Source organism: Osmerus mordax, chromosome 5, assembly GCF_038355195.1.
Source record: "Osmerus mordax isolate fOsmMor3 chromosome 5, fOsmMor3.pri, whole genome shotgun sequence".
Classification (NCBI taxonomy): Eukaryota; Metazoa; Chordata; class Actinopteri; order Osmeriformes; family Osmeridae; genus Osmerus; species Osmerus mordax.
In genome coordinates, this window is record NC_090054.1 from 15,441,892 (window position 1) to 15,467,235 (window position 25,344).

General features: G+C 52.4%; 1 protein-coding gene across 1 annotated transcript in view; it reads right to left on the minus strand.

The window, feature by feature from the left end:
* Positions 1–25,344, minus strand: part of thada (THADA armadillo repeat containing) — a 43,592-nt gene that overhangs the window by 8,803 nt on the left and 9,445 nt on the right. The window contains exons 23-33 of the mRNA XM_067236819.1: positions 24,380–24,489; positions 23,538–23,670; positions 22,241–22,363; positions 22,012–22,134; positions 21,725–21,816; positions 18,469–18,558; positions 16,201–16,332; positions 12,195–12,363; positions 8,012–8,115; positions 6,081–6,163; positions 1,807–2,198 (exon numbers count right to left, since the gene is read on the minus strand). Of these exons, the coding sequence (XP_067092920.1) occupies positions 1,807–2,198; positions 6,081–6,163; positions 8,012–8,115; positions 12,195–12,363; positions 16,201–16,332; positions 18,469–18,558; positions 21,725–21,816; positions 22,012–22,134; positions 22,241–22,363; positions 23,538–23,670; positions 24,380–24,489 (1,551 nt within the window). The remainder of the gene's footprint in view (positions 1–1,806; positions 2,199–6,080; positions 6,164–8,011; positions 8,116–12,194; positions 12,364–16,200; positions 16,333–18,468; positions 18,559–21,724; positions 21,817–22,011; positions 22,135–22,240; positions 22,364–23,537; positions 23,671–24,379; positions 24,490–25,344) is intronic.

Consider the following 25,344-nt stretch of genomic DNA (forward strand, 5'->3'; position numbering starts at 1 on the left):
TTATCTCCATGGACATCTACTCATCTGCTCCTACCCATCTCCTGGTCACTCTCTCCACCTCCGTCTCTTCCCCTACATCATTTCAGTAGGTGCTGCAGATCCTCTAAACCTGGCCCTCTGCCTGCCTGCCCTCCCCCGCTCTCTCTCTCATGTTTTTTTTCCGCCAGTCACACCAAGCGGTGAGTGGACATAGGAGGAAAGAGTTGTTTTGCTTCTTAAGCTCCCCCAACGCCTTTAACCAGCCATCCGGGCTCGCTAGTGCCTGTGTTGACATTCTTTCTGCATTTTTCAATGATTATTATTTCTTTAAAAGCATGGACCTGTTATTAGAGCTTTAAAACAAGGCTGTTTTATGGGGTGGGGGGTTTGTGTGTGTGTGGACGGGGAGGAGGTTATATGACTTGTACAGCCTCTGCAGTTCTCTACTCGTGACTGGCTGTCTCAGACAGATATTAAAGGAGAAGTAAGGCCACAGCTGGTTGCTAGACTCTCTCTTTCTTTCTCTCTTTTTCTGTTGCAGCAGGATTTTACAACCTGCTTTAATGAGCTCCTGTCTCACAACGCACTGAATCACACACACACACACACACGCTGGCTAATACACACATCCATCAACCGAAACATGCACACTCGTAAACTGTCTCGGCCAGCCATACACACGGCACCAATACAATGCACTGGTGCATGTAACATGTACAAATGCGTGGGGACACAGACAAACACACACACACACCTGTCTCGCCCAAGCACACATACACATTCATTCAGTGCACAGCAGTGGCTGTTGGTCCTGTGAAGTGAGAACCAGGATTCAGGATAGGAGGTTGGTCTGGTAGCCAGTGTAAAGGGCACCGGATCAAACCCACACAGGAATTCTGCCAAACTAGGATCTTTTTTTTCCCTCTCCTCCAGAAGGCTTTACTGGAGCAGAGGGCTCGCCATGGCAACAGGGCCATGGTGTGTCCTTGGCGCAGGGAGGCGCGGCTTAACAGCCCGGCGCTTAAACATTAACGGCTGGGCAATAAAGTAGTTCTGAGTAAAAAACAAAAACACACACACCCCATATTCCCAGCAGCGATGAGTCCTGTCAGCCTAAGCCCAGCCTAATGACAGGAGCAAAGGCTGAGGCACAGGCTGGTAATGGTTGGCTGAACTATGTTTATGAGAAACTGAAATATGATTCTCTGGGCTAAACAGGAAATAGGCTGCCTTTTCACAAAAAAAAAAAAAAAAAAGAGAAGCAGAAGAAAACACCGAACCAGGCAGAGCACGAGTGGAAAGTTACCAAACGTTGGAGGCTAGAACCAGTCTACAAGCGTACTCTCTTTCTGCCTAGTTTCTCCGTCTTTCTGTGTTTGGCTCCGTCCTCACGAGTGAGTTAGGCTCTCACGCGAGCTCCGCAGTGTAAGGACATTGTTCGTGTAATCATCTTGCAAGCATTTGTCATTGTGGTCGATCTGGTGGCACAGTGTACCCTGGGATGATGGAGGCCTAGTCACCAGGCTCCCTCCTCCTACCATGTGACTCTGGTGGCTTAGATGCTGGCTTGGTCTCAGCCACCAGTCAGTTCGAATTGGATTCCTGGGGGTTGCGTTTACAGACATAACGGGTGGCCCTCATATCACTGTTGCCAAACATCAGCTGAATGAAGTTTTCATTCACTGCGTACTACTGTTGCCCTCTGGCCCAGATCAGTGAGTGAGGCGATTCTGTTCACATAGACAGAGGTTATTCTTCCAAGTGATTTACACGTGCCTGTGACGCTCCATGACTCACTGACCGCCACGGTGTCCCTGCTGCTCCTACCTTGGCCAGACACAGGGGGTGTGTCTCGTGCAGAGCCAGGCTGGTGAGGCTGGACACGGTGTCCTCGTCCAGCCCCGACGGGCCCCGCGTCTCCCCGGCCTCCCTCTCCAGCCTCCTCACGACTCCCTCCAGCGCCAGCTCCCGGACCTCGTAGTGCGGGCACCGCAGCAGACACCCCAGCAGCTGGGGCCCTCCCCAGGGGCCCGGGGGGGCACCCCACAGCTGAGGGACCTCCACGCTGGCGCTGACGGCCAGCCGTGCCAGGCTGAGGAGGTACTGGGTGGTGCCAGGGTCCAGTGGGCCCGCGGGGGTAGGGGCGGGGTCAGAGGTCACCAGCTCGGAGGCCAGCAGGATGGCAAGGGACTCCTCGCGAAGCTCGCGAAGCTCTGAGTCTGGGGGACACAGACATGGATGTTGAGGACGGGTGGATGGAGTTCAGTTAGTACAGTCATGCTCACTAGTGTAGATAGAACTTTGCTGGTGTAAGCAAAGCTGGCCACAGGCTCACAATCTTCTATTGAGAATGGTGGTTCTGGGCAGTAGGGCAACTCCTTCACACCAGCACACAATAGCTCCAAACAAGGCCATTGCACACGCACGTACGCAAACACTCAGTTTCTAAGAAACGCAGCCCTAATCTGCAGCCAGGGCAGTTATTGGTAACTCAATATAATTCTATTGCTGCCGCCTCCATCCACCCCACAGCAACACCCTCCAAGCCCGTTCTCACAGGGCCTCCTTTCACAGCCAACTCAATTAGTTGAACACACACACACACACACGCACACTCCGACTCCTCCTCCTCTTCCTCCACATCTTAAAAAGCTGTGCAACTCAATCTGGCCCGCAGCGCCACTCAACATGGGCCCAACAAAAGAGCGGGAAATGCCACATTCCCCCGGAGACGGGCCGGGTTACCGTGGAGATGGGCCAGGTTACCGTGGAATCCGATCCTCAAAGGGGGGCCGAGGGCCACATGAGCGCTGGGCAATGATGGTAATGGTGGGGAGGACAGTAATGACAGTAATGATGAAGGGATGAGGGGGGGAGGTGAGATGAGGATGACTGGAGAAGAATGGGAGTGTGTCAGAGGGAGAGGGGCTGTTTGTCTTGAGTTGGGGAGGAATGGGGGTAAAGGGGATGAGGGGGGAGGGGGGGGGGCTGGGCTAAGACACTGAACCCTCATCTGGGCTCAGACACACGCAGAATGAAAACGGGACAAAACTCAGAGCAGCAGGAGGGAGTTCATCAAAACACAAGAGGGAACGGACTCAAGAACAACTCTCAGCTTCTCTTTCAACCTAGCCCAGAGACGCACACACACCCAGACCAGCCCAGAAAACGAGAGGGGGGGGGGGGTGTGAAGAAGACAGGAGGGTGCAGAAGCATCATTATGGTGGAGGGCAGAGCTGGTAATAAATGATGTTTGTTAAAACGGCCCCAGTCTGCGGATGGACAGAGGGAGGGAGGCATGCGCTGGACAGCCTGGTTTTGGTAAGGAAATGAAAGGTGTTCTTCAGAAGGCTATTATTGTCCGTCAGGGTGTCTATTTCTGTTTGAGTGTGAGAGAGAGTGTGACTGAATGCTGGGTAAGACGGTAGCGTGGTAAGTGAAGTGTGAGTGTTTCCATGTTAATAATAGAAGTCTTTCTGGTACAACAGTTCTGGTACAGAACATGACCACACCGTCCCTGGTAGGGACTCCACGAACGGTCAAAAAGTCAGTTGTCTGCTGTCACCATGACCACAATATGACCGCCCTCAAAACAAGGCAGGAGCTCATTGACCACTGTTTCTTGATGTCCCATAACCCCTTCCTGTGTTTCTTGCAATAGCTAGACGACTCCAAAATAAGTATCAACAAGCATAGACAAAACCTCCATAAATGTTCAAAAATGACTAAGGAGCTTGAAACATTAGCGGCACAGGCGAACCTAAAAACAGCCCATATGGATGTTTAACATGTGGATACGAGCTGGCAAGTCCGCTTGTGTGACAGAGAATGTAAGCACTATATGTGTGGGTCTATTCAAAACACCGGTCAAATATTTAAACAAATCCAAACCACAACATTTGGTTTAAATAAACCAGGCCAACCTTGCAGTGGGCTGCTTCAAAAAGTGTAAATAACCATTCACCATGATGTATTTTGATGAAATGTAAACAAGCTTGTTCAGTGCAGGCTTCATAATCCAACCTTGCATGTATCCTAACGGGCCAGTCCAGCCGGCTCACAAACCATTTCCTTCTCTTGCTCTTAAAAGAGTGTGTACTTGTGTGATAGAGAGAGAGAGAGAGAGAGAGAGAGAGAGAGAGAGAGAGAGAGAGCGAGAGAGCGAGAGAGCGAGAGAGCGAGAGAGCGAGAGAGCGAGAGAGCGAGAGAGCTTGATTCTGTCAGAGAGAGAGTTCCAGGAGGGTACTGTGTTTGCTATCTTACCAAGTGTGCCAGAGTGAATGTGTGTGTGTGTGAGTTGCCTGCTACTGTAGTCAGTGTCCATGCTGACCCTGTCCTTGCAGTGTGTATACAGCAGAGCCTGGTCAAACACGCTGTGATGGATAGCCTGCTGCACTGACGCACTGCCCCGTCGACTCACAACATCACCGTGTGCGTGTGTGTTCCTCTGCCGATAGAGATGTGCTTCACAGACATGGACATACGGTGTTTTAGCGCTGTGACATGATGCTGTGAGTGGATGGTAAAAGTGGGAGTCTAAGACGCACACCCCCCACACACAGCTGGATTTGACATCAACCTCGACCATCCTCAACCAGACTGTGAAAGAACAAACCCCCGCCGTGTGTCAGTGTGTGTGCTGCAGGTGACCTCTCAACCCTGGTAGATAGGTGGAGCTATTCAATGAATTATTTCTAATCTAATTACCTGACAACCCCAGTGTGTGTGTGCTAGAGAATGTGAGCGTATGTGTAAATATACCGTACACACATGTACACGCACGCGTGCGAGAGAGAGATCATTTCAGGTTGGTTCGAGGCGTGTGATTAACTTACGAGTTAGAGAGAGGATAACATACGGTGTCTGGCCTTGGGCTCGAAGCTCCTCCAACTCCAAGCTATGCTGCTGTTTTTACTGGAAGTGCTGGGGTCGGGGGTGGGGATGGAGGGTCGGGGCTAAGAGAGAGAGGGGGGGCTGGGGGGGTTTACGAGCCTGGATGGATCAAACAGTCCACGGCCGAGAAACGCATGTGGAGAACAGTCCCCCCCCCCCCCCCCCCCCCAACTCCCTCCCTCCAAAACACACAACACCCAGCTCCTCCCTGGCCCTCAAGCTGGCCGCCTCAGCGACCTGAGCAGCGGCTCGGGGAATGTCTGGAGGAACTGGCCAATAAACCTAGAGCTCCTACTTAGTAGATGATGCCAGTTGGAAAAGTGAAAAGGCGGATTTATTTGCCTCCTTATTCCCCCACCCCCACCCCGGCACTCTAAACAGCCTCCCTCACTCTTCCCAGTCAAATGGTGTTTCTCTTGTGATATTTGAAGGAAGCTTACTCTGAGGTAAAGGCTAAATCATCCGGCTCCACTCAACACTGCCTTCCTGGAAGGGAAGAGGGAAGCGAGAGAAAGAGCTGAAACATGTAGACAGAAAGAAGAAGAAGAAAGGAAAAGATCATGAAGGTCTGACTGCGTCGGGCTATTCCTCTCCCGGGAGAGAGCATGTGTGTGTGTGTGTGTTATGCAAGTGCTTCGAGCGGCAGGACCCTGAATCGCAGTCTTGTTTTTAAACCGTAAACGTTTCCACTGCTGGGGGAACATGTGTGAAGCACATGGGGGCCAAAACACGCCAGCCCGCGCTGCCACCCTCCCCCCCACCCCCCCAGCACGCACACCCCTCGCCCCCTCCTCCTTTAACTGGGTCATAGGCACACAATCACACCATCTGTCAGTGGGGAGAAAGAGAGCCTTCGCCTTTTGGTTTTACATTCTTCCATTCTGGATAGGAGAAGGAGACACCATCAGACCCCTCCTTATCACCCCCCCCCACCCACCCGGCCTCAACCGTGACCAGAACAGAGAAGACGACATGTCTCCTGTGAAACGATCAGTTAAAGACAGGGGGGGGGGGGGGGGGGGGAGGAATCAGAGGACAGCCTCGCCAACAGACATCAGCCTCGACAGCCACTCTCTGACATTCTGTAGAGAGGGGTGCTGCATGAGGACAGACCCGGCGGGTGAGACTGCCACCCTGACACCACAGTGTTTCGTTCACACGGCTCTCCATTTCACAACTCCTTGACAAGGAATAGAATGTCAACTTACCGGTGAGGGGTCCAGCCACGGGGCCACACAGAGCCCCCAACACGTCCAGGAAAGCACCGCGGGTCACCACACACTGGTTCTGTCTGAGACACACACACAGATGGACACACACAGAGAGAGAGAGACTTGTTACAGACCAGAAATACAGATTTATTCCGGAACAATCAGGTTCCTACACAAACTGTCTAGCCACAGATTGTCTATAGTTGTCTCGGTCCCTGAGTTATGCCTTATCATTAGACGTGGCTGGGCTCAGGGCCTGTCTGTAGTCAAGGCCCAGAGGTCAGGAGGTCAACCCACCAGACCAGTTCATGGAGTTGTGGCAGGACTTCATAAGTAGGTTGTTCATCAACGGGAGATTCCCAGACTGAACTGAACTGACTGATGTACTGCATAATTGGCAATGTGCGTCATCAGTGAATCACTGAAACCAACAATAATAACAAAGGGGAATAAATGCCTGTGTGCGCGTGTAAATGCCTGTGTGTGTCGGATACACAGCACCCGACGTGAACTATGTTAGTGGGACAATCATAAGGAGTGCCAATGGACAAACTGCCCCCTGAGGACCGTGTCTTCCTTTTTTGGTGCGACGAGAGTAACATAGTATACACACACAAAGTCCAGGTCCAGCTACAGTAAGTAGGTCAGCAGTAAACATAACTATGTGACATCATTGAAGAGAAGACTTCATAAATATACATTTACATGTGTGTATATGCCCGTGTGTGTGTGTGTGTGTAAAGACATTGCTGCTCCCTGTGTGGGCGAGGGGACCGTGTGTGTATACAGTATGTGTGTTCACACAAGCATGTGACCGCAGCATTGTAAGAACCCGCAAGTGTGTGTGCAAGAACAAGGGGGGCAGTGTGTGAGGTTGACGTCACATTTTCATCACTCAGATATTAATAACACTGACACACACACACACACACACATACAGGCCACGCATACACACACTCACAGAGCATGGGAAGAGCCCTAAGGGAGTGTGTGTGGTTTAAGTGAGAACAGATTTGTAAAGGGATGAGTCTTGGCTCAACCTGGCCGTAGCAGCCAGGGTGTGTGTGTGTGTGTGCGCGTGTGCACATGTGTGTAGTAGTAGCCCTATAAAAAAAGACCTCAGGAACATAACTCCTCAGATCCCATTCCAACCAATACACCCTATAGGATCCTGATGTGTTTCTGTGGGCCTCAGCTCTCTGTGAACGCCAAAATCAACCTTGGGGGAGAGTGGGCGGCCATCTTTGGAAACATTAAGTGCTGACTCACTCTGGATAGTGAAAACCCCACAGTGACACCAACGATTGGAAGGGCGAGACCCAGGAGGAACTCTCTGGACCGCTAAACCCCACATTCCACAGTGTCGAACGATGGCTGCTTTGAATAAGTTGTGTTTTTTGAGGTAAGGCCGTTTTCAAAGTGGTGAAGATCCCTGTGACCCGTGTTATCCTAGATCTCCACGGCTGCTTCGGCAGCGGCGAGCCATCAAACGCCGAGAGGCGGGCCGCGCCTCAGCGAGCAAGAATCCACCTTGTCATCTTAATAAAGGCTCATCAGTCCCGACTGAGAAAGGCTAGCCTGTTAGCATGCTAACTCCTCTCCATAACACACCCTGTGTTATCTACAGTAGTCCTGTAGAGTGACCCCCCACCAGGTAGGGGGGGAGGCAGGGTAATCTGTACCATCTCTGGTGGGCTGAGGGGGTAGAGGGGGGGGGGGGGGGGGGGGGCAGTGGCTGTAGCGGCAGGCAGACTCTTTGAAATGAATACCAGTGTGGGTTGTGGGGCGGTCCAAGCCAGAGTAGGGATGGGCTCCGGGACAAGGGGCTATTCTTCCCTCGAGGTAGCGGGGAATCTTATCTTTGTGTTTGTGTGTATATATATATATGCGTGTGTATATGTGTGTGTGCGCGCGCGTGTCCATATCACCTGGAGGCGAGCCACATGCGTGGCCGGAGGGCTGCCATGATGTTGCCGGCCCCAGGCTGGGGCCTGTGTGTGTCCGTCTGGAAGGAGCGCAGCAGGAAAAGCACCTACGCGCATCCAACACAAAAGCAACCACAAACACAGTCAATGTTTACCCACAGCCATCCATATCCTAGAATTAGGGAGGAGTAAATGCCGGTGAGTGGAAAGCAGTTGACCTGACAATGAGATAAGTAAACACTCCTAAACGGTCCAGTTAGACCGGAATGAGGAAGTAGATGGTTAAAGTAAAGTGTAGCAAACTCTTAACAGTATGAGGTTTCATTAACAACAGTGTATTGATACACTATAGCTTATGTAAACTGAGTGACATAACCCTACCCTGCAAAGATGTGGCCTAGCAGGTGGATTACAGTCTGCAGCTTGTGTATTCCAGGCCTGCTCATGTGGATTTGTGAGGCCAGGACACATAGACATGGCCTGGGTATTCTGGTCCAGAGTAAGTATACTGTTTAGCCCGGCCTCGGCCACAGGCCAGGAGGAAGCCATTCATTACCTCAGGCAGCGGAGGCAACGTGGGGGGAAAGCAGCCTGACCACGTAGCACCAGCCCTGGCCACCCAACCCTGGCCTACCCCCCCCCTCCCCCCCCACCCCCACCCTCCCTCTCTCCTCCAGCCTCCAGAGCCTCCTGCCTCCACGCCCAGCCAACACCCACTGGATCACACAAACAGCACCCACAGCCCTCTCCAGTCTGTACACTCACCACCCCTTCCCTTCCCCCCGCCTAACCCCCCCCTCGTCGCTCCGACTGGGAAGTCCCGGGTCTGGGAGTGTCAACCGGCTTAATCCGGCCAGGCACAGAGGAAGCGGGGAGTATTTATAGACGCCGGTGGCTCTGCCTTCAAACAAGATGACATGGAGGGAGAAGCAGGGGGGGGGTGGGGGGGTCAGGGAGAGGACTGGGCTGGGATGGAAGAGGCTCAAGATGAGAATCACAGGACTACCATGGGAGAGGGGGGGGGGGTCTGATGTCCCAGGACAGAGGCAGATGTCCGAAGAGAGGCGTTTCGGTTACCGCCTTCCCTGGGAGAAGGTTCCCAGTAGAAATGGGTACCAAGATCCGACTTCAACTCGTCATCACCGACAACCCCCCCCTCCCCGCCGCCGGAAGACTTTTTACAGGGAAAGGGTTTGGCGACGTGGTGCTGAGAATACGAAACCAATCCAAACCTATTTGTCCGCGTTGTTTTTCACCCAGCCGGTTTACGGCCTGTGTTGTGTGTGCGCCGTAACGAGTGTCGCTCACTTTTAGAGCGGGTAAAAATAGTGGTGGTGTGTGAAGGAGTCTGTTATCAGCCTGCCCTGCAGTCCCTCCCACCGCCACAACTAGGCTACTGACCACAGGGCAACGCCACACACACACACACACATACACACACACACACACACACACACACACACACACACACACACACACACACACACACACACACACACACACACACACACAATGCACTCACACACACAAATTTACTAACTATTTACTCACACACACACATAATTAGACACGCATCCCACACACAACCCTACACATTACGCCCTTGAAAACATGTACACAAACACGCGTACAAACAAACCAACAAATTGCGCGCACGGCCAACACAGCTACGCCGACGCGCAAGCTACAGACGCGCACATTCGCACAAACTGTGTCACACGTGCTCAGAGAAAAACAAGGCCTGTGGTGTGTGCACCCACTGACATCTTCATCAATCTTCCGGTCTGCACAGCTCAACTGCACCCCAGGGACTGGTTTGTTATTTCCATTTGTGCAGACAGACGACCAGCATGACCAGAGTGTGTATGAGTGCATGTGTTTGTGTGTGTGTGTGTGTGTGTGTGTGTGTGTGTGTGTGTAACATCCAAGAAGACACGAAGCAGCTGTGGCTGTGTAGATGTGTGAACCCAAGAGGGACTCCGAGGATTGCTGACCTTCCATTAGCCTCTGTCTACAGCTCGGGTCCTCCTCAACTCCTCCCTGTTCATCCAGAAGCCGTTTGCCCCCACGGAGCTCTGAGCTACACATGACGAAGCTACCTCACCTGAGTCAGGGTAACTGAAAAACGACAAGTCCAACTTGGTGGCTAGCTACATTTCCTGCTAGCTCAAATTAGGTGGATGTCACTGACCCTTATCTTTCAGTGAGATTGCCGTAGACCTCAGCTACCCTTCGGTTTCAGCAGAAACCAGCCGACAGAGAGAGATGAAGGAGAGAGATGAAGGAGAGAGAGAGAGAGAGAGAGAGAGAGAGAGAGAGAGAGAAGGGGAAAAAAAGAAGAAGAAAAAAAAAAGTACATATTCCACAGGCTCTTCCTGAGTTGGCCTTGTCTGTGTTGTGGAAATATACAAAGGATTAATTCCCTTGTATTACCCCCAAAGCTACCTGGCGAAGCAAGAGAGCTGCAGTGCATCATGGGCAGGCAGCGTCACTGACGCGTGTCGAGAACGAAGCCACATGCCGGGTTCTGTTAGCTCTAGTCCATCGGGCGCGCTCGTTAAGGCCAGTCAGGACGTTGTGTAAACAGAACTTTGGGTCGGGCAGAGCCGGTAACAGCTCAGACTGTGTTTGGTTCGTCTCTAATCAAAGAGGTCTCTTTAACCTCCGTGTGTCCCAGAGTGTGCCATCCAGGGACTTACGCTGTTCAGAATAACGAGCCGCTTAGAACTACCAGCAATGGTGCATCCGCCTGTGTGTGTGTTTGTGTGAGAGGATCGCATGAGCGGTAGAACCAAGATACATTGTGTTTGTGTGAGATCGTATGCTGCTGTGTGTGTGTGTGTGTGTGTGCTGCTCACACACCTAGTTTCTCTTTGAGCCAGACATCTGCTACCTGTTACACACAGACACTGCCATTCAGAGAGAGTGGACAGAACACATTAACATACATTAGCCAGCCCCCAAAGCGGAACATACTGTCCTAATCATCTCTGGATAGACAGACACTCAGTATGCAGTCCACTCTCTCTCACACACACACACACACACAGCCCGTGGCATGCCGAGGTAGTATCTTTTCTATCAGTGGTATGAGTGAGTCCTGATTCACGTGTGTGTGTGTGTGTGTCCCACCGTCATATCTCCTTTACCATGTTTACAGTGGTTACCCTGCTCCCCCTCACACCGTGTTCCCCCCACACTCCTCCCTATCTCCCCCAGCATCAGCAAACATCCCCCGGCCTTGTCTGAGCTTCCACTTAGGGCAGACACCCTGCATTTTCAAAGAATCAGACTCCATCTGTGGCTCCTCAACCCAACACACACACACACACACACACACTGACTCAATCAGACTTGCTCAAAAGGAACCATTTGAAAACCTGTGTATGTGGCATGTATCTTACTATGAAAGTTGAGACTGTTGAGACAAAATACTCCCTGAAATACTGGGAGGTGAATAGGATGGAGTTAGTGACAGAGAAAGGGAGAGCGAGAGAGAGCGAGAGCAAGAGAGAAAGAGAGCAAGAGAGAGCGAGAGAGAGGAAATGAAATGGCGGAGGAGTAGGCTTTAGGCCCAACACACAGACACATAACCAGACTCGTTCCTGGATCTCTGTCCATCTCTGCTTCCCCCTTCTTTGAATTTCATACATCTCCTTCTCTTTCTCTGAATCCTTTGCTTTGTCCAAGTTACAGAGACAGAGAGACGGAGGAACGCACAGGAGGGAAAGACGCACATCTGGTGAAGCTCCACACATGGCAGCCATGACAGGAAAAGAAAAAATCAGCTCCTCCAAAATCTCTCGAAAGCCCCCCCCCCCCCCCCCCCCCTTGCCTTCTCCCTCCCTCTCCTCCTCTCCCCAGACCTCCCTGCTGTCCCGACCGCCATCAAATCTTTAGTGCAACATCAAGGAACGTAGGGGGGGCAGACCAGAATCAACCGGTTCCTCTGTCCGTTCCTCTACGCCGACCCCGGCCTCCTCCCGTTCCAGCCCACCATTCGCTACATCACCTCCTGTTGACATTACAGCAGGACTGTTTGTTCGTCTGTTCACAGAACCAAACACGTACCAAGATGTTGCATTGTGATAATGGTCTTGTCACGATGGGTTGTTTTGAGATAGCAAGATGTGGTGAAATAAAGAGAAAGAATCCAGAGAGATGCTGGATTCCGAGAGTTCTCCACCTGGAGCAGGGTTCCGTGGATGTGGTTCTGCTGGGTTCTAGGTCCAGACTCCAGGGGCAGGTCCTCGAGGAGAGTATGGATGGTGGAGGGAACCTGGGTAACCATGACGAAGGGGACAAGAGCCCGTGCTGCCATTTGACGTGTCCGGTAGACCGCCGAGCGCCCACACCTGAAACACAAACATGAGATGTCATTTCCCACAAAGATAGCTGAGTATGAAAGCCATTTTACATTTAGTCATTTAGCAGATGCTCTTATCCAGAGCGACTTACAGTAAGTATTTTAATTTATTTTAAGTATTTTAATCCAAAATTAAACTTGATAATGAGTTATTATACAGTACACACACACACATCAGTTTACAATTACAAAAGACTGTTCATTCTAAACAAATAACACGTACACACATTCAAATACTTATGAAAATATCAGGGAAGTTGTCTCCCCAGCCAAGCTCAAATAAGCATTGTTTACAGTGTAATGCTGGCTGGCACGGACGCGCACACACAGGCCTACCAGATAACATCTTCCACATCTCATCTGCCCATAAGTCAGCAGAGAGAGAAGGGTGAAGGGGGGGGGGGGTATGAAAGTGGGGGAAATGGAAGGATAAGAGGAGGAGGGTTGAGGTGAGAAACAGAAGAAGAAATCAGATGGGGTGGGCGGGGGCGGGGGGGGGGATTTGGAGGAAGATAGTCAGGATGGGGAAGAGGGCTGAGGTGAAGTGAGGGGGCTCAGCGTGTCTCTCGTGTGTGTGGGCACATGTTGGTGTGTTTACGGGGCCGTGACGGCAGAGAGGGTTTATGAGCGCTGGAGCCAAACAAACGGCTCGCTGTGGAAAGTCCTTCCCGCGTTCCAAAACAACATGAGGAACGTCCATCCATTAGGGCTACTTATGGGAAGGAATGTCAGAATGAAGACGCTCCACAGCCCCCCAGGCCAGCTCAGTTTGTATCGGCCGGAATATCTCAAGGGCTGACATACTTCTGCTGGACCATCGCTGCAATCAGCCCTTTGATTATGAAACAGGAGTACAAAATACAATTGAGCACTGTAGACTTTTTTTCCATAGCTCCCACATCAAAGGCCACACCAGGCCGTTCTACAAGCAGAGGGACCTTCCACACTCCACGAGGTAATGGCAGAGAGAGAGACAGAGACAGAGAGAGAGAGAGAGACAGAGAGAGAGAGAGAGAGAGAGAGAGAGAGAGAGAGAGAGAGAGAGAGAGAGGGAATAAAAAGAGGTGGACAAAGGGGAGGTTGTTTTGGACCAGTCAACTGTCAACAAATGCTGCCCCACCTGCTGTGTCATAACTTCCAGACAGACACACAGACAGTCGGACCAAAAAAAATAAAAAGACTAACAGAGACAACAGTTATCATTCCTCCTTGCTGAACATGATCCACACGAAAACACACACACACACACTACCACCTATCCTCTGTCCTCTAATGACCAATCCTCCTGTCCTCAGCCCCTCCCCCTCCCCCTCCCCCACAGCCCCATTTGTGGCCCATATGTTAACTATCAGTACTAATTTGTCCCATTAAAACTCTTTGGAGAGGAAATGACAGTTTGGAGAGGTGTAATTTTAGAAACAGGGCCGCGTCCAGCGCTGTCTCAGGGGGGTCGGGATACAGGACGATGGTTGGGGGGGGCATCTGGGGCTCATTTGGGGGGGCCTGGCACTCCAGTTTCCTGCAAAGTCACTCTGCAGTGCATTAACCAAACGGGCCCACTCAGAGCCATAATGGAGTCTGTTAGTGAAGAATGCACCCCCGAGCACCAGGAGACACACTGGACTATCCAGTTAGTGCAGCCGTATAACTTGGTTCAGGAACCAGGTTCCGGGGAGGAGGTAGAGGAAAGGGGGAGGGGGTGGGGAGGGCAGACAAGAGAGGGAAAAGACAGGGAGGGAAGACGTGCACAAGAAGCTTAGTTGGAAAATGGAAGATAAATCATCAGAAGGACAGTTTGAAGCACCGTCAGGGGAGGGGAGGGGTGAACTCGATCCATTTTTTGCCAAAGTGAAGGGAGGAGGGCGTGGCATCGAGAAGCTGACATGACAGATCTGTCTAGTCCTCATCACTGTGATCATCCCCAGGCCGGCTGACGAGAGCAGAGATGACGCACGCGACGCCTGAGCTCGCAGAGGAATGCTGGAGATGGGGATCTGACGGGGGGGGGGGGGGGGGGGGGGGAGCAAATCAGAGGACGCGAGGATGAGCAGAGAGAGAGAGGGATGGAGAGGTGGATTATCTTGACCGTGGGCCCCTCTGTCGAAAGTTCACCTCGGTAAGCTTTCTTCTGGAGGAACATAATGGTGGTGGAGGTGGTGGTGGTGGAAGGGGGGTGATAGTTATCAGCCTCCCCAGACACGTCCACATGTGCCTGGGGGAGAGGGAGGAAGCAGGGGAGAGAGAACCAGGATCTGGAGCCAAAGAAGTCAGGGCCATGCAGCTATATTTAACATCCTCCAACATGTGGGCTTGATTTGTGTGGATGTGAGCCCTGTGCGCCGCATACCTCCACTGACAAGAACCAGCCAGCCCCCCCCCTCCCGCTCCCCCCCTCCAGCACCAACACCCAGACCCTGTGGAAGTTAACCCTCCCAGCACCACACCAGCATCAGCCTCTCATCTGTATCTCTCTCTCTATCAACCCCTACCTTTTGTCTTTTTATCTCTCTTTTATCTTCCACCTTGCGTTTTTCAGTCGGGAGCGTGTATGAACATGGGAGTGAATCCTGCGGCTTCCCCGAGCACCGTGGACATTGTGCAACAACACCATTGCATCAGTCTAGCAGTCGAATCTCATGGGAGGATCTGCTGTTGGCACGACGTGGCGAAAACATCAGAATCGCTCATTAAACATATCTGTGTAAGACACACAAGTATCTGGGTCTGTTGTGAAGCTGTTATCGCAGTGGATAGTCACAGAATTCCAACCTCAAGGTCCTGCCCTGAGCCTCTCTCTCTCTCCTCCCTCCTCCGTCCCAGGCACTGACTAACCCTCAGCCCCTCCATCCTCATCCTCCTCTTCCGCCCTGCTTGCTCACCAAAGGGCCTAATGGCGGACAGAGACATCTCCTCTCAGGCATAGATAAGGAGACACCGCTGATGAGCTCTCCCTCACACACACACACACACACACACACACACACACACACACACACACACACACACACACACACACACACACACACACACACACACACACACACACACACACACACACACGCGGCCATACAGTAGCCTCCAATGTTTGAGCACAACCTGCTACGGTGCTACCCTGACCTGACCTGAAAGCGCGTCTTCCGTCTCCCACAAACACACGCACGCGCACTCGGTCTCTGTAAACACACACCTCACCTCACCATACTAGGCCAGACCTTTGCTTACGCTTGAAATGTTCTTTCACTTCCCAGAGCACTACTCCCCCGCCACTCCTCTTTCATAATCTCCCCCAGTCTATCTTCCCAAGCCCGGGAACAGAATGTTCCACTCCTGGGGGTGTGGCGGGGTGCACCTGACATCTCGGTGAGAAAGCTCTGACCTCCCCTCCCCTCCTATCCCTGGTGGTACAGGCCTGCAGGGGGAGGGAGGGGGGGGTTGCCGGCCCTGGAGCTGTTCACAGGTGCTATGGGGGAACACGTACCAATAATATTTGTTCGTTTCTTTCCAGCTCAGCTATGTGAGGTATGAGGTCCTAACCACAACTTCCCATCCATCCCCCCCTCGACACAGATAACGGGACTGGAAATTTGGGAAGGCCGTGACACACCCAAGGGACAATGTGTGCCAGCACCCCTCCCTCACACACATCTTTGGCGTAGCGACTAAACAGGCGTCCAATAAGGGCTCTTAAAAGAGCCGTATCCAGGTCGAGATGTTTGGTTCCGGCATGACAGGTAATATGTAATAGGCCCTATCGGAAGAGAAGAGCGCATCTAATGTGTCTGCTTTGGAACATTGGGGTGTGTGTGTGTGTGCGCGTTCCACTCACCTGATGATGAAGGGCATGAAGGGGGCGAGGCCCAGCGGGGAGGAGGAGCCATCCATAGGGGAGGGGTACAGTCTGCCCAGCACCAATAGGAGCAGGAACAAACTGGGGTGAAGCCTCACCTGTCCACTGTCACTGATGGGATAAACAGAGTGGGGGAGGGGCAAGCTCAGAGGTCACAAGGGTCACACGGGGAGGGGGGGGGGGGGAGGGGTGACCCTTGAGGAACCAGGTACTCTGTATAGTGGTGGCTGGTTGCTTCACGTAGGGCAACATTGAATCTGTATTTTGTACATGTGTCAAATCATCTTATAGCTTCGGAAGAGAAAACAGGGGATGTGAGGTGCTGAATGCAGAGACCTGGATAGTAGAAGTGGTGAAGGGAAGGGGGAATGCAGGAGAGTGGGAAAATGAAACAGGCGGATGGAGAACAGAGGAGGAGGAGGAGTGGGAGCCAGAGGCATTGTAATGATGTACTAATCATTGACACATCTGGACAGGGCTAGTCAGTGTGCAGTGTTTAGACAAGTTTTATACAGATCTAGTTTAACCCCCACACTGGAGCTCTGAGCCATGAGACCTGGGGAACATTACAGCCCAGATGTTCACAGCCATATGGGAATATGAAACACAAATACGCACAAGCAAGCAAGCAAACACACACGCACCACAGAGACACAAGAGTAGAGCTTTTATGTATGTGACACATTTCCGAGGACCCAAACCAGCCATTCCATCAACTCAAACTTCATCTATCGTCCGTTACTCTCTTCACCTCCCTCTCACACGAACTCCACATCCCTCCCTCCCTCCCGCTGCTCCACTCTCTTACTCACACTCTGACTCAGAATGGAAACTGTCTCTCCTTGCCAGCGGTTTCACAGTTTCCTGGTTGGCAGTGTCATCCTGATGGATCCCATGTCACTGGAGAGGTGTGTGTGTGTGTGTGTGTGTGTGTGTGTGTGTGTGTGTGTGTGTGTGTGTGTGTGTGTGTGTGTATGGATTCATCTGTGTGTGGGAGTGGGAGTGTATTCTGAGGTTGCTGATTCATGTGTGCTGAGAGGGAGGCGTGCTTCTGGGCTCTTGTATGGCCATGAGGTTCTCATAGAGCATATGAAGACCCCTGGACGTCCTGCCAGCTCCACTTGTGCTTTTCATTATTCCCTTCAATAACACACACACACACACACACACACACAAGCAGCAACCCTCTGGGACAGCCGTGCGATCAGCGAGATGGGAAATGTAATAGGCCGCTAATTAGGACCCCAGCGTAATGTGTTTAGGGTCCAATTTCAGTCAGGCACGGCGTGGGCCAGCCTGGATGTGATGTCATGGCGTGGCACTGGGGAGCGGGAGGGAACCGCTAACATGAGGCCCGCTGGCACGGCCTAGAGAGGCCGGGAGGGAGGGAGGAGAGGACAGAGAACGGCGGAGATGGACGAACTCACAGATGGAATGAGATGGGAAAACATGTGTGTGAACAGGTGAGGAGGAGAAGGGGAGGAGGGGGGGGGGGGTAGAAGGTACAGATAGAGGGATGAGGGAAAAGGAGGAGAGGGCAAGCAGGAAAGAGAGAGAGAGTGGGAGAGGAGAAGAGAAAGGAGGGCAAACACACGGGAATGGAAGACGCTATCGGAATAGCAGGTTGAACCCAACCGAGTGCGTGTGTGTGTGTTTGTATTCGAAAAAGTACAGAATCAAAGCCCAGTCCAAACATGTCTCTACAGGGAGCCACGCTGCTGGGTGGTACCGCCCAGTGTGGAGGGGGCCACAAGGAGGTCTTGTGTCATGGGAAACATGGCCTTTTTCAGGGGGGGGGGGGGGGGGGGGGGTGAATGAATGGGGGAGGAGGGGTGAGAAAGTCGGACTGGAAAACAACAATCCAATTAATTTGATGCATATTAAGATAGCGCCCTGACCAGAGGGCACAGGGAATGGGATACAGACAATCAAATAGGGAGGGATGAATGGTGAGCTTAGCTCCTAACAAACAAGTGGAATCACCCCCCCCCCCCACCCCCCTTCTTCTATCTCTCCATCTCTCCCAGGAAACTGTCCATCCGTATGTCTGCGGACACACTTAAAAGGGTTTAACGAGCCTAAGGAATCAGCCTCGGCCGGGCCCTGGGAGTTGGGAGGCCTCCCGCAACCAGAGGAGGGTGAGAACCGGGGCCTCGGGGAGGTCTGGTATGGGAGTAGGGGCACCACGGTCCTGGGTGGAGATGACCCGCGCCCCGTAGCGCCCCCGTAGCGCCGAGGAAGGCTCACCTGTCCACAGAGAGGGCCGCCTCCTCCAGCTGGCTGAGCAGGAAAGGGTAGAGCGCCGGGAAACGCGTGAAGAACTCCCGGCCCGTCATCCTGCAAACGGGGGGGAGACACGGAGGACAGGAGGTTTTCGGAAACGCAGGCATCGCTGGCATCTGTTTCAAAAGCATCGGTGGTGTCTGTTTAAACAACATAGTGTGTGTGTGTGTGTCTGTGTCTGTCCGTTAATACATGAAACTAGAGAGGAAAATAAAACGACTTCTACTTGGGGTCTGGCTTCTTAACCACTTCCTTCCATCTCAAAGCATCTCAGGGCTGTAAAGCGCTCATTAAGAGAAGGCTAGGTTCACGGGAGGAGAGACACTTCAGCTGTTTCCGCCCCACAGACGGAAAAGCCTGGATCTAAATATGACTGCCCTGTATCCTGACTCAGGCAGTGAGGGAGTGTGTGAGTGTGTGTACACACCCATTGCAGACTGTGTTTGGGATTGCGTGTTGACACACATGCATCCATAAACTGACAAACCTTATTTAACTTTGGCAACCTCATCCTTAAAAATGCTCCAACCCTGTTCACCCCAAGCCAATAAAGGCCTATTTAAAACCCTGTTCATCTAAATCTGTGGATTTCAAGCTGAAGAAGTAAGGGTTCAGACAGCCCAGCCAACAGACACACTCACACACACACACACTTCCTCATCAATACTAAGGGGTTCTAGGCCTGGTCTGAGTTAGAGCCAAAGCGACATCATGGTAACGAGGCCCGTCAGTTTCGTCGAAGGGGTACGTGAGTGTGTGCATGTGTGGGTGTGTGTTGGCGAGTCCCAAACGTGACACGGGAGTACAGGGTCCAGATTGGGACTGACGTGGGCTCAATGTGGTAGCAGTTACACGCACACAAGGCTGTGTATTCTCTCAGTGTGGCCTGCGGACAGCAGGCCTAGGGCTCAGCAACAACCCAGCCCTGATCCCCTGATCCCCCACAGGGCTGTCCCTCACTCGTCCTGACCTGCACATCTCCTGAACACACACACACACACACACACACAACCAAGGGCACCTACATGTGTGAGCACACCTACACACACACACACACAGGGCATGTTGTCTTCTCCCTAATGAGACCCTCTCAGGCTGAGGTCACTCTCCTGGGTGGGGTCAGGGGTCAGGGCAGAGCAGATTAGCCAGGTTAGGGATCAGGAGAGGGGAGGGGTCGAGGGGGGAGGTCAGGGAGAGGTGTCTGACCGATGACTGGTCCCGTCTCGTTGGCTTGCAGGCTGCAACTTGGCCTAGTACAGGCCAGGCTTCTACACCATCACCAGGATCACACACACAGAGAGCGCAGACGTCACTGGAGAGACGTTTAGTCCTCCTGGATGGTGGTTCGTGAGGGTACCTCTGAAGAACCGCTCAGCCACAATGTCTAGAGGGTCAGGTTCCACTGCAGAACAAAGCTCTCTCCCATGACCCCCCCCCCGATGTCATGATGACAAACACATCAGCAGAAGGTTCAGCGTTAAATCTAAATGCACAGTGGATTCACAATATAAACCAAACAAAAACCCCATTGTGTACACACACACACACGCAAGTAAGCACATTCTGACTCTAAACACGCTCCACTGTCACACCGTCTTCACACTCCAACACACAGAGGAAAACATACAGTCATCCAGGGTGTACAAACATACGTACATCAGGGATAAATGGTCCGGTGTGTATGTGCATGTGTATGTGCGTGTCAGTCACGCAAACCAAGCCCAAGATCAGCTGGCCCAAATGGTTTGATACACTTCAACTCTACTGGAGCCACAGAGCCTGGCCTATAACACTCACACATGAACACACACACAGAGTAGCCTGACCAAATACACCAGCTAGCAGCCAGACATTGGAGTGGACAGCCTGTCACAACGCATTTTGTGCAGCCAGAACACACAACCAAATAATCACAGTAATGACATTACCCAGACACCCCACACACACACTCAGACACACATAGGTCAAAATCATTCATTCCCCGACTCACACTAACATACTATCTCCCTCATAACCCCCCCCACACACACACACACACCCTCTCTCCCACACAGAATCTCCACACACTCACACACACACATCCTCTCTCCCACACAGAATCTCCACACACACACACACATCCTCTCTCCCACACAGAATCTCCACCCACCCACACACACACACACACACACACACACACACACACACACACACACAACACCCTCGCACGCCCACAATCTCCTAACTCCTACACAAACACACGCAGGGTAACGCGCAATAATAACCACAGAGGCCTGCATGGAAGAAAAGCGAGAAATCCTGAAAAATAAACGGGTGGTGGGGGGGGGGGGGGTGGGAAGGGGGTGAGATCAGAAGGCTCACCACACAAGCCGACCAAACTAAAAGGACAACAGATTGGGATGTTGGCTCTGGCCCCTCTGTCTGCTCCTTATCGTGAGCCGGAAAACAAGCCGAGATCAACCGGCATGCCCACCATGGGGACCAGTCGCCCGGGAGACGGCCCTAAAAATAACCCTATCAGGCTGAAGCATCTGCCAAGGCGGGCCGGGGTCCTGGACCTCCAGAGCATCGGCCTCCCTTCCACAGGCTGTCATCCGTCTACTCAGAGTCCTCTTCAGCCTCTCCTTGCCCCGTCTCTCTCGCCGCCTCCAGATGTGACCTCCTCGTCCCCTACCCACAGTGCACCTCTCTGGTGACCCCTGCTCGGGTTGTGGCTGTGTGTGTGTGTGTGTGTGTGAGGGGTCCTCTATTCGGCACCGCGGGGGGTCCTGTCAGAGACCCTCATTCACTCGCACACTTGCATACTTGCGTACCCGTCGACACGCACACACACACACACGGGTCAGAGGTGGAGGTCAGAGGGATAGTGATTAGAGGCTGTGCATGTGTATGTGTGCGCGTGGTGGGGATTGACAAAATCACATGTGCGCAGGGAGACTCTATAAAAGTCTGACGTGTGTGTGTGTGTTTACTTGCAGTGAGATCAACAGGAACACAAAGCAAGTGGGATATCTGGTGATAAATCAAAATCAAATCGGGGGAGGACAAATATAACAGAACAGCCCCGTTGGAGTCTTATCCTGTCTGGCCTTCTCCTCTCACACACAGCTTGAAGTGAGGCCAGGGCGGAGGGATGTGTCCACAGTGCCCCCCGGTGGTGGAGAGGACACACTATCAGGCAAAATGGGAGGAGCATGCTGTTAGATGGAGGGAAGCAGACCTGTTCTTCTTAGAGTGTTCATCCTTGCCCTTCTTCACTCCAAAGATCCTCGTGATCAGAGTGCTGAACAGGAGAGTGGAGGAGTTCCTCACCTGAGAGAGAGAGAGACAAAGAGAGAGAGACAGAGAGAAAGAGAACAAGAGAGAGAGAAAGAGAACAAGAGAGAGAGAGAACAAGAGAGGGAAATAGATCATTGATGGAGGACAGGGGTAGGGACAGAGATAAAGGAGGATGCCGAGATGGAGAGCAGGGGCGTGATGGAGGGAAGGCAGGATGGAGGGACTCACAGCCCAGACAGGAGAGGTGAAGCCCAGCACGGCGGCCTGCATGCCCTCGGACACAAAGGGCACGATGTTCTCCCCCAGACGAGTGTCTCTGTACAGCGCCCTCAGGATGTTGAGAGCGTGCACCTGTGGAGAAATACAAACACACACACACATACAAATCAGCACACATACATAATAAGCTGTGTACCTAGCATATGGACACTTTCTGGTGGGTCCAGGGGGGTTGTACCTGGGGGACAGTGGTGTGGTCGGTGTCTCTGTGGGGAGCGGGCATGGCCAGGGCGGTCAGCTCCCTCATGGTCATCTTCAACAGGCTGCAGCTGGATAACTTGGGCTCGGAAGACAACAGGGCCTGGGGAAAAGAAATGGGTTTCGATTCTAGTTTAAACACTGCAACAGAGAGACAAAGACAAAGAGCCTGCGACTGGTTAGGACTGTTTTTATTTATTTATATTGTGATATGGAAAATATCTTTGTGGCATAGGTCATCTTGTAGTATAAACCAAAAGATTAAACAGCATTGGACTGGCTGCGTGACATCATCAGCATGCGTCAGCGTTGCAGAGAGACCTGATGAGAGACAGCTGTGAGTCTGTATGTATGTGTGCCCTAGGGAGTGGGGAGGAAGGGGGGGGGGGTCTGGTCTGGTTCCTGTGAAGTGTGTCCCATGCCGGCCCAGGTTAGTGGGAGGAGAGCTGGGCCGGGCCAGAGATGCAGCAGTCCCCACCAGCCGTTCCGGATCTCTCCGCCACAGGAATGTGCACGGCCCTGCCAAGGTGCTGACTTCATTTGCAGCCCTCCCCTCATCACTCTCTCCTGTATTATCTCTTACTGACTCCGCTATCTAGCTTTCCCTTCCTATCTGTTCATTCCAATTAAATACAAAAGTTATCTCTGCTCTCCCCTCAGGACTCTTCTTTCAGTTTATCTGTTTCTTTTTTTTTTTTTTTTACCCTCGTTAGTCCAGAGCTTTACTGGTGATGGTTCTAATATGTGAGACTAGCTCAGTTCTACTGGTGATGGTTCTATGCGTGACACTATCTCAGTTCTACTGGTGATGGTTCTATGCGTGAGATTAGCTCAGTTCTACTGGTGATGGTTCTATGGGTGAGACTATCTCAGTTCTACTGGTGATGGTTCTATGGGTGAGACTATCTCAGTTCTACTGGTGATGGTTCTATGGGTGAGACTATCTCAGTTCTACTGGTGATGGTTCTATGGGTGAGACTAGCTCAGTTCTTCTGTCCGTTTCCAGTCTAAGTTGAGTAAACAAAACAGCAGAGGAAGGTCTGCAAGCTGATGTTCAGACAGAGTGCTGAGGTGTTTGGGATTGGTGAGACGGAGAAGGGGTTCAATTAAGGGACACTGTGCATGTGCACGGATGTGTGTGCGCACATGACAAATAGATGGATGGGGAGACAAAGTGTTCTTCCAGCATGAATGCTCAAAGGGAACGCCAAGAAATGCAGAGTTACTGCTTTTAAGCGTAAACACACACACCCACCCACACACACACACACACACACCTGGATATAGAAAGGGATGCCTGCGCTGCGTCGGGTGGCGCACAGTTTGGACGCAGGGTCACTGGACTTGACCTCCTGCAGGACCTCAGCCAGCCAGCAAGCAGGCAGCTGCTGCAGTGTCTGGCTTCCGCTTCTGGAACAGACACACACACAGAAACACACACAGACACACACAGACGCGTTCCTGTGACGCCCGATAAGACGAGAAGCATTTTCGATTTTGTTGAAACTAAAACGGTGAAAAATTCATAACTGAAAGGCTTAACATACAGGTTCACACAAGAAAATCCCTGATCAGATCAAACACACACACTCAAAATACACACAGGAGGCATGGACTGCAGAGAGGAATGTGCTCTCCAGTTATGAAAAGGACTGCTGTTTAACACGAGCCAGTGGACCAAGGAGGCCAGATCAAACAATCCACTGCACCGGACGGGAAAAGGGCATGACCCCCCCCCCCACACACGCACACACACGCGCACACACACACACACACACACACACACACACACACACACACACACACACCGGAGAACTATGGAACACTAGAGACACAAAACCTAGCATCAAAAGGCAGCAGTCAAGCTCCCTATAATCAACACCCCATAACCTTGCAGTGCCATCCCCCCAGAAACGCACGCACGCAGACACACACACACACACCACAGCTAATCCTATAGGATCCTGTTGTGAGTTCAGTTTCATCTTGGTTCCCCATGTGCGGGCCAATAAAATACCCAATTGAACGGATGATATAATCTGTTAGGGATTCCAGGTTCACCGTCCATGGCTCAAAATCGACTTTCCCCGCTTGACCAATAGCACACACACACACCTACCTGCATAACATGTCAGTCAGGCGTACAAAGCCCACATAGGCCAGCTCAAAGGCCCCCCGGTGGCGAGACTGCAGAAGTTGCTGACGGAAATACAACCCTACTCCTTCCACCTGGGAGAGGGAAGGAGAGAAAGAGAGAGAACTTAAGTACCCAATTCATTTGTTTATCCCAATTCAAACTAAAAGAACATAATTCAGGACAGCGTCTAACACATTTAGCACAAGAGCAAGTGCGCCCCAAACAAAGACCCTCATCATCGTTCAAACAAGTGCTAGTACAGTAAGCGGGACCCTACGGAGCCCGGCCAGGAGCCCGGAAGAGGGAGTCAACATCAGGGTGCATTCCAGGTGAGGGGCAGGGCACAGCGGGCACAGTGGGCACAGCGTCTCCCGGCCCTGTTATTACACTGCGGCATCACTACCGCAGGCAGGGCCGTGGCGCCGCGCCAGGCCGGGGTGGCACGGAGGGCACAGGGAGGGGCTGGTGTAAGAGAGCCCCATGTGAAGGGGTGGCACCCCCCCCCCCCCCCCTCTTCCTCCTCGCTTCAGAAGGCACACATGGTTAGATCATCTAAGACGTGCTCCTCAATCGGCAGGAGATTTGGACAGGCATTAAGGGACAGCCCTAACTGCCCCCTCCACTCTTCTTTACACTTTCCACTCCCCCATCCCCCCCCCCCAAAAAAATACCTAGCCTGCTGTGACCGGCCGCATCAACAAGACCGACCGTACGGACCTTAAGCTGACCGCCCCACCTCCACAGACGTACAGGAATACCTTACCGACCTGACCACAGCGCCCGTTATGACTGTCCAATCACGTCCGCCTCCCAAGCTCGGCACGCGGAGCGCTCGTCCAGCCCGCGGCTAACAGTCACCCGGGGGAGGGGGGTGAGGAGGGGGGGTGGCTACCATGCAGCAGTGCGGTCCCACGGGCGCTATTTTTGACCCGCCGCTTGGGTCATCG